This window comes from Myotis brandtii, unplaced genomic scaffold (genome assembly GCF_000412655.1).
Source record: "Myotis brandtii unplaced genomic scaffold, ASM41265v1 scaffold455, whole genome shotgun sequence".
In the NCBI taxonomy this organism is placed as follows: Eukaryota; Metazoa; Chordata; class Mammalia; order Chiroptera; family Vespertilionidae; genus Myotis; species Myotis brandtii.
In genome coordinates, this window is record NW_005367384.1 from 2,933,401 (window position 1) to 2,943,228 (window position 9,828).

At 37.5% G+C, this 9,828-nt stretch overlaps 1 protein-coding gene across 1 annotated transcript; it reads right to left on the bottom strand.

Annotated features, from left to right (window-relative positions):
- Positions 1 to 7,865: 7,865 nt before the first annotated feature.
- Positions 7,866 to 8,873, bottom strand: LOC102262106 (taste receptor type 2 member 38). Its single transcript, XM_005875051.1, has one exon. The coding sequence runs from the start codon at positions 8,871 to 8,873 to the stop codon at positions 7,866 to 7,868; it is 1,008 nt and encodes a 335-aa protein (XP_005875113.1).
- Between the last annotated feature and the right edge of the window lie 955 nt (positions 8,874 to 9,828).

Below are 9,828 nucleotides of genomic sequence, written 5' to 3' on the forward strand. Positions count from 1 at the left end.
TATATTTAGGTGCTCCTATATTGGGTGCATATATGTTTACTAGGGTTATGTAGAATTCATCCCTTTAGTATTATGTAGTGATCTTCTTTTCTCTCTTGTTATGGCCTTTGTTTGGAAGTCTATTTTGTCAGATATAAATATTGCTACCCCAGCCTTTTTGTTTGTTTATTTCTATTTATATGGAATATTTTTTCCATCCCTCACTTTCAGGCTACATTCTCTGTTATTTATCACAAGTTTATTTTAGTCCTATCCTTTAATCTGAATTCTAATTCTTTATTTTCAAGAATTGGTTGGTGTTTTCCAAGTAGGTGACATGATGTCAACCCAGTTACATTAAGTTCCAAACCACATTTACTTATCATTTTACTCAAACTCAATCCAACTTCCTTTCTTAACTTCTTTATTTTTGTTAATGATTGTATTATATTACAACACACTCACACACTAAAAACATCCTTGATTCTTCCTTTTCTATCAACCACCATTTCAAGACACTAGTTGATGTTTCACAAAAGCTCTTTTATACCTTTGCCATTCTCACTACCCCATCCAAGTCAAAATCTTTCATTGCAGCTGGAGTGAAAATGGCTCCAACCCTTTGTCTTCTCCCCTGCAAATCAGTATTAGAAAACACAACCAGACAAATCTTTATAGAATCACTGCTCTGATCATGTAACTTCCCTATTTAAGGTTCTGTTATAACAATTAGCAATAACACTCAACTCTTGAGTTTGGGAGAAAATATTTGTAAACTATATATCTGATAAGGGGTTATATCCAAAATATGTAAGTAACGCATACAACTTTATAACAGAAACAAAACAAAATAAAACAACAATAAAAAACACACACCGAACAACCTGATTAAAAAATTGGCAGAGGACTTGAATAGGCATTTTTCCAAAGAAGACATACAAATGGCTGACAAGTACATGAAAAGGTTCTCAGCATCACTATCTATCAAGGAAATGCAAATCAAAACCACAATGAAATATTATCTCATACCTGTTAGAATGGCTATTATAAAAAAGACAAGAGATATCAAATGCTGGTGAAGATGTGGAACCTTTGTGCACTATTAGTGGGAATGTAAATTGGTAGAGATACTATGGGAAACAGTATGGAGGACATTAAAAAAAGTTAAAAATAGAATTATCATATGATTCAGCAACCTGACTTCTTGGTATATATCTGAATAAGATAAAATAACTATTTTGAAGAGCTATCTGTACTTCCTCTATATTCATTGCAGCATTATTCACAATAGCCAAGAATTGGAAACAACAGAAGTGTCTATCAACAGATAAATGAGTTAAGAAAATGTATTATATATTATTCAGACTTAAAAAAGGAAGGAAACCCAGCCATTTGAGACAACATGGATGGACCCTGAGGGCATTGTGCAAAGTGAAATAAGTCAGATAGAGAAAGACAAATTCTGTATGATATCACTTATATTTGAAATCTAAAATCACTGGACTCATAGAAACAGAGAGTAGAATGGTGGGTGCCAGGGTCTGGAAGGTGAGGGAAATAGATGTTGGTCAAAGGGTACAAACTCTCAGTTATAAGGTGAATACATTTTAGGGATCTAACATACAGCATCATGTCTATAATTAATAATATTGTATTGTATATTTGAAGGTTGCCATGAGAGTAGAGTTTTAATATTCTTACCATAACAACCACCACCAACAAAATGGTAATTATGTAAGGCAAAGGATGTGTTAAGTAATCTTGTTACGGTAAACACTTCACAATATACATGTGTATCTAATAATCACATTGCACACCTTAACTTACAGATGTTATGTCAATTATATCTCAATAAAGGTAGGGGAATATAGTATATTGAAATATGTGGGCTATGGGAAAATGTTTAGCAGGAAATTTAAAGCTTAAAGTGTTTATATTAGGACAGAAAAAAATTTAATTATCTGATTTTCTGCCTTAAGAAGCTATATAAGAGGGACAAATTAAACCTGAAAAAGAAGAAGGAAGGACATAATAAATAATAGAAAGTAAGCAGAAGGAAATAAGTTTGGAAATATCAATAAATTGATAAATCTCTAGGTAGAATGATGAATTAAAAAGAGAACAAAAGTTATCAAAATTGGGAATGAAAGAGGGTCTAGCAAAACAAATACTACAAATGTTAAAATGATAAAAAAGGATATTATGATTAAATTTATGCTCACTTACCAAAGTAAACACAAGGATAAATATAAAATATTAATAATACTATATCTATTAAACATATTGAAATTATAAAATTTAAAAAACAAGAAATTTCTAGTTCAAATGATTTCTCTAATTAATGCTATCAAACATTTAGGGAAGGATTAATACCAATTTTATACAAAGTCTTAAAGAAAATTAAGACAATGGAATCATTTCCTACTTGTGTTGTGAGGCCAGATTAATCCTGATACTAAACTTGACAACGATATTTTTTAAAAATAGAAGTTAGTAGTACTTCTGAATATATATGCAAAAATTCTTTACAATTGCAAGTCAAATAGACCAATATATCCTATATAATAAAACCCTAATATGCAAAATGACCGAACGGCAGAACAACCAGTCGCTATGATGTGCACTAACCACCAGGGGCAGATGCTCAATGCAGGAGCTGTCCCCTGGTGATCAGTGTGCTCCCACAGGCGGAGCACCGCTCGCAGCAGTGGTGGCAGGAGCCTCTCCTGTCTCAGCTGCAGGCGGGTGGTAAGGAGCGAGGGGTCCTGGACTGTGAGAGGTGCAGGCCAGGTTGAGGGACCCCCTCCCCCTGCCCCCAGTGCGTGAATTTCTCTAGTGCACTGGACCTCTAGTAAAAATAATAATACATTTTGACTAAATAGGGGATTATCCAGGAATGCAAGATTTATTTAACATTCAAGAACTATTCAATGTAAATCAGTTAACAAAATAGAGAAGAGACATAGAATCATCTCAATATATACAGAAAAAGGTTTTAATAAAATTCAATCCCCATTAATGATAAACATTCTCAGCACACTAGCAATAAAAATAACTTTTCTTAGCCCTAGCTGGCTTGGCTCAGTGGATAGAGCGTTGGCCTGCGGACTGAAGGGTCCTGGTTCTATTTGGTACATGCCAGGGTTGCGGACTCGATCCTCAGTAGGGGGGCGTGAAGTAGGCAGCCAATCAGTGATTCTCATCATTGATGTTTCTATCTCTCTCTCCCTCTCACTTCCTCTCTGAAATCAATAAAAATATATTTTAAAAAATAGCCTTTCTTAATCTGACAAAGGAGATCGATAAGGGATCAAGATTATATTAGGTATGTAAGTATAATATTTAAACATAGCTAACATTATATTTAAAGTGAATGTTCTTCCTCTAAAATCAGGACTGAGGCAAGGATGCATGCTTCCAATCAATATTGTATTGAAGATCACAGCCAATGAAATAAGTTAAATAAAATATATAAAGGGCATAAAGATTGGGTAGAAAGAAAGAAAATGTCTTTATTTGTTGATGACACAATTGTTTTAGTATAACATTTTGGAGAACCTACAAACAACTACTAGAACTAATACATTAATTTAGGAAAGTAACAAGACACATGATTAATATATAAAAATAAATGCTATTTTTATATACTAGCAGCAAATAATTGAAAAATAAAAATTGCATATGCAATAACATTATAAAGTATTAAATATTTAGGATAATTTTATCAAGAGATATGTATTGTTGAAAGAAATTAAAGATGTAAATAAATGAAGAGATATATAATATTCATAGATTGTCAGACTGAATATTTTTAAGAAGTCAAGTCTCCCTAAGTTGACATCTAGATTCAACATGATTAGAATTTTAACAGGCAATAAAAAAAATAAACAAATTGCTCCCAAATTTTTGAATTCAGATAAGGCAAAACAATTTTGGAAAACATAAATTTGGAAAACTCACACTATTTGGTTTCAATATTTAACATTAATCTACAGTAATCAAGAAAGTGAGATTTTGGTGAAAGGAGAGACAGATATACCAATGGAACACAATATAGAGACCAAAAAGAGATTCATAATATACAGTCAGATGATTTTTGACAAAGGTGTCAAATCAATTCAATGAGGAAGAGAAATCTTCAAAAAATGGTACTGGAATAACTGGATAGACATATGGAAAAATACAGTTCAATCCAACTTAACATTATATAGAAAAATTAATTACAAATGAACTATAAACGTAACATAAAAGTGAACACTATTAAAATTCTAGAGGAAATCTTAGTAGATTATTTTTGCATTTTAGAGGCAGGCAAATATTTCATAGAGAGGACACAAAATGCACTAAGGAAAAATATGATAAATTGGGTTTTATCAAAACTCAAAATTTCTGCTCATCAAAAGACACAATTAAGAAAATAAAAAGGCAAATCGAAAAAAAAAAAGGCAAATCGTAGTCTGGGTTAAGCTATTCACAATACATAATCTGTCAGATAAAAGACATGTATCCAGAATAAGTGTGCGCACACACACACACACACACATGCTATGAATCAATAAACTTCTACAAATAAATACAAAAAAGACAACTCAATATAAAAAAAGTTCAAACATCAAATAGCTACTTTATAATAGAAGATATACAAATGGTCAAGAAGTACATGAAAAGGTGCTCCATATCATTGGTTCTCAGGGAAATACAAATTAAAACCACAATGAGATAGCATTCACCTCCGCTAGAATTGGAAAGGCCAAAATTTCAAAATGCTGACAATACAAAATGTTGATAAGAATGTAAACAACTTCTTTGCACGTTAATGGGAGCATAACATGCTAGAATCACTTTGGAAAACTCTTTAGCAGTTATTTGTAAAGTTAAATGAACATCAACTTTATGACACAGGAATTCCACTCCTGGGTATCTATCTAAGAGAAATCGAAACTATGGCCACAAAAAGATGGATTCAAGAATGTTTATTAAAAAGTTATTCATAATAGCCCCCAAACTGTAAGCAATACAGATGTTCATCATTAATGAGTGGATAAACAAGTGTGACTCACATACTATTAAGGATGAATCTCAAAAACATTTTCTTGGGTGAAAGTAGCAAAAACAAAAGTATTCACTGTATGATTCTATACAAGATTGTCAAGGGCGGGGGGTGGGGGGCGGACACATATGTAATACCCTTTGTAATACTTATTATAATATTTTTTTAAAAAAGAATAAATAAAAAAAAAGAACAGGCAAAACTAATCTATGGGAAGAAATCAGTATAGTGGTTGCCCCTAGTGAGTGGGTGGTGATTGACTGGAAGAGGAATACTGGAACTTTCTGTGCTGATGGAAATTTTGCATATCTTGCCCTCCAGCAGTTCTCAACCTGTGGGTCACGACCCCTTAAAATACATCCTGCATATCAGATATTTACATTATGATTCATAACAGTAGCGAAATTACAGTTATGAAGTAGCAACGAAAATAATTTTATGGTTGGGGGACACCACAACATGAGGAACTGTATTAAAGGGTCGTGGCATTAGGAAGGTTGAGAACCACTGCAACCGGTTTGGCTCAGTGGATAGAGCGTCGGCCTGCGGACTGAAAGGTCCCAGGTTCGATTCCGGTCAAGGGCATGTACCTTGGTTGCGGGCACATCCCCGGTGGGGGGTGTGCAGGAGGCAGCTGATCGATGTTTCTTCATCCTCCATGTTTCTAAAGCTCTATACCTCTACCTTCTTCTCTGTAAAAAATCAATAAAAATATTTAAAAAAAATTTTTGCATATCTTATTTGGGGTGTTGGTTAAATGAGTGTATATATTATCAAACCTCACTAAGTCATACATTTAACATCTATGTATTTTGCTATATGTAAATTTTACCTAAAAATGGAAAAACTGCTGTAAACAAATGTTGAAGTTTAGTCTTTTTGCTTTTTGCAGTGTTATACAGGATAGCAATTCTGAAACCACTTTTTTTATGTATTCTGGTTGTAAGCAAATATATTGAGCATAAATGGAAGATATTTCTCATATTAGAGGAGGAAATTAAAATATGTAAAAAAAAGAATGAAGCAAATCACATATAATTGGGTTGGAACTGGAGGTATCAGGATGGGGTTGAGAGGAAGAAGAGAGAAAAATGGAGCAAAATGTCAATAATGGGTAAATGTGGGTGAAAGGTCTAGAAGAATTCTTTCAACTTTTCTAAAAATTTGAAATTGTATCAAAATATAATGTTAAACATAAAGCCACAGAAATCAGTAAAATATCATGGAGACCTGTCCAGAGAGCACTTATGCAAAAAGAGGGAAAACTCTATACAGATGTCCTCTAGTTTTTTCCTTTATGATCATATTCCTCCAAATATTCTAGGGGAAGTGGAATTAAAAAGGCCACACCATCCAGGTCATGACAAAGGGCATCTAGAACAGAGGTTCTCAACATTGGCTGTACCCTGGAATCACCTGGGGAGCGTTACAAATGATGCCCGGAGATTCCATTTCATTGACCTAATATGTCACTTGTGCATGCATTGAGATTTTTAAAAAGCTTCCCAGGAGATTTTACTGTACAGCCAAGAGTGGGGACTACTGCCTTTAAGGGAAACTTTGGACAACTTTGGTATCCACCAAGGAAAGTTGAAGTTGCTGGTGATGTAAAGGTATATTTGGGAAAACAGAGGAGAAATTGGATTTATCAAGATCAGGTGCCTGAGAGAAGGAAGCATTCCATAGCAGCGCCTACAGCTAGCAGAAGTACAAGCCTCGCCCTAGTTGGTTTGGCTCAGTGGATAGAGCATTGGCCTGTGGACTGAAGGGTCCCAGGTTCGATTCTGGTTAAGGTCATATGCCCAGGTTGTGGGCTTGATCCCCAGTGTGGGGTGTGCAGGAGGCAGCTGGTCAATGATTCTCTCTCATCATTGATGTTTCTATCTCTCTCCCCCTCTCCCTTTCTCTCTGAAATCAATAAAAAATATTTCTTTTTAAAAAGAGAAGAAGTAGGAGACTCTGTGGATGTCCTGCTATGTCTTTGAAGTCTGTCAAGATCTATGTCTGCGACACCTTTTCTCTTCCGAGCCTTTTAGGATCTGATTTGAGGAAAGTCTTGGTGCTGGGTTCCTGTGCAGGCAGATAGAGAATGCTGAATTGCTAGAAGCATACCTTTTAGCTAGGCTATTTTGGCAGCTTCCCCAGTAGACTGACCAATGTTTGGAACCAAAGTACTTTCTTCAAGGGCCAATGGAGCAGAGTCAGAGGCACACACAAAGTGCTGGTGTCCCGGGTGCCTACTGAGTAGATGTCTGCCCCGCAGCAGGTTGAATGTACATTTCTGAGTCAATGTATTTTCAGACAAAATGACCCCATCCTTTGATTCCTGTAGAAGTTTTAATGAACTACCTCTTGAAGTGAAGTGGTGACATGTTCTCATGTTTCCATAAAAACTGTGGAGTTTGAGGAGGATTCTGTAATTGCCATAGTGGTGAATATTTTCAAACACTATATTAGCACCTGCTTTAAGAAATAGGGTTAGCAGTCATGTGAAAAGCTAACCATGCTATCTTGGGATTTAGATATTATTTCAGAAGACCTGATTTCTCATGGTTTGGCTCATATCACGCACTGATAAGCTATAGTATACAAAGCACTTACACTGAGTACCTCACCTTTCTATTTTATTCATTTTATCAAAACAAACCTAGGGAACCAATGTCATTCTACTTGCCTAGGCCATATGTAGAGCTTTATTATTTTATTCTTCTTTGCTTTGGGTGAGTTCATTGATGTAGAGAGGAGAGACTTCTTAGTTATGGTTTGCAGAAGAAGTTGAAATAGGCTTCTGAACAACTGGAGGTGCATTCGTGAAGGACCCATTTCATGTCCACTCTCAACATAGACCTGGTGTCCTGGGATCTGCCTTGTGGTCTGCCGTTACCCTTCGGCTGCTCTGAACCCACAGTAGAATGCTGTCCACAGCTCTCCGCAGCTTGGCATTGCCTGAGATCAGGATGGCTGCGTGCCCTGAGGGACAGGCTGCCATTATCCCCACACAGACCATGGCCCCGATCTTGTTGTGCCACAGCACCAGTAAAGGCACTGAGAGGAGGGCAGCGCATAATGACACCACAAAGAGGCAGAGAAAGGAGATGAGGGATTTGAGTGCTTTGATGTGGGCCTCCAGGCCGGGGTCACAGGAGTCCATGGTCTTGGCCCTCATTGTCCTCATGTGGCGGCACAGGGAGACAATCAGCACCCCAGAAGACACCAGAAAACACAAGAAAGGTGGGATGGACCCCACGCTGCAGAAGAGGAAGGAATGAAAGAACTTGAGGTTTGCAATTTGCAAATTGAATTCTGAATTGTTACTCATGAATAGCACGGTTGTGACTGTGAAGTGAGATCTACTAAAAAAGTCCCAAGAACAGATGATAGTGCATACACTGGTGAAAAGGACAGTACACAGGAGCATCCTAGAAATCTTCCCGGAGATCCAGCTGGCCAAGCAGAGCAGGGAGGCATGAGAGAAACGGACGATCTTAGAGCAGTAGAGGAGGCTGAGGCAGGTGGCGAGCCAGAGGCCGGCTTGGTTTGTGATCATCCAGAGCATGATGATGGTTTGGTACCTGAAGCTCAGCAGGTCGTTCATCTGCTGGAAGTGAGTAAGCTGAATGGCATCCAGAAACAGCAGTCCATGCAGGAAAAGCCGGTTGAGGCTGAGACTCAGCAGGACAAGATCACAGGTGCTCAGGGGCTGCCTCCTCACCACATCCCAAAAATACACCAAGAAAATGAAGACATTGACCAGAATCCCCACTGCAAACTCCAAGACTGAAAGGACCAGAAACACAGTCTTGACTTCATAGGACACAGTTATGATGGGAGTCAGAGTCAACATGATGTCTCTTCTTAGTTGGCTAACCTAAGACTCACATACCACCCAGTAGAGGAAAGTAAGTCTATATACTGAACCAGGCATTTAGCTCTTGCTCTAGATCCATGCCAAAGTGAATGCATAGAAAGTTCTGGCAGGAAACTGAGAGGGAAATTGCTGCTACAGGATATCTCTTGGATACACACAAAAGCTCATTATACGAGTAGAAGAATGATGCTTGTATCTCTTCGGTGATGCAGAAGCTTTTAAGAAACCCTGGTGTTTCTGTGCAACAGCCTTCCCAGGGAGCCACGGCACAGCATCACGGATGCAAACAAGACATTCTCAGTTACCCAAGCCCAGTTTTGCATGCCCATCTGGACCTGCATGGGTGAGAAGAGTAAAATTTGCTTATGAGTTTCAAGGAAACTGGCAGCAGGCAAAGCATATATCTCAATGAACTATGGTTGGATATGGTGCCTCTTTTCATTTGCATGCCTTCTGTCACCTCTGAGGCATGACTTTAATCATAGACTTTGTTTTTAATGTGGACAAGTGCACAGTTCCTCCCAGGCACCGGTGTATGCCTGGTATGACTGCCATTGTCAGAGATTTCATTGAGCCTTCATTATTATGCCAGGCACTGTGCTTGGCAAGAGGAGTATTACCATGAACAAGACCAGCACCTTGCCATGAAGGGAGAGAGTAGAGAGGAAATCTGGCTTGAATTATTGCTCACTCTGCTTCCCAGCCCACTCCCTCACCCCAAAGAAACAATAGTGATCCTATGAAAATATAACTAAGACCATGCCATTGCTGTGTTCAAACCTTTCAGAGCCTCCCATCTTTCTCATCATAAAAGCTAAATCCCTACAATGACCCATGGGTCCCACGTACATAATCAGGGCCTCTGTCTCTTCTCAGATGTCATCTGAGGTCCTTGCTTCATCCGTCACTTCAAATGGGCCTCTTTCATGCT

Bases quoted from the DNA above. Each gene is read 5' to 3' on its own strand.
- LOC102262106 (XM_005875051.1), bottom strand. From the start codon at position 8,873: ATGTTGACTCTGACTCCCATCATAACTGTGTCCTATGAAGTCAAGACT.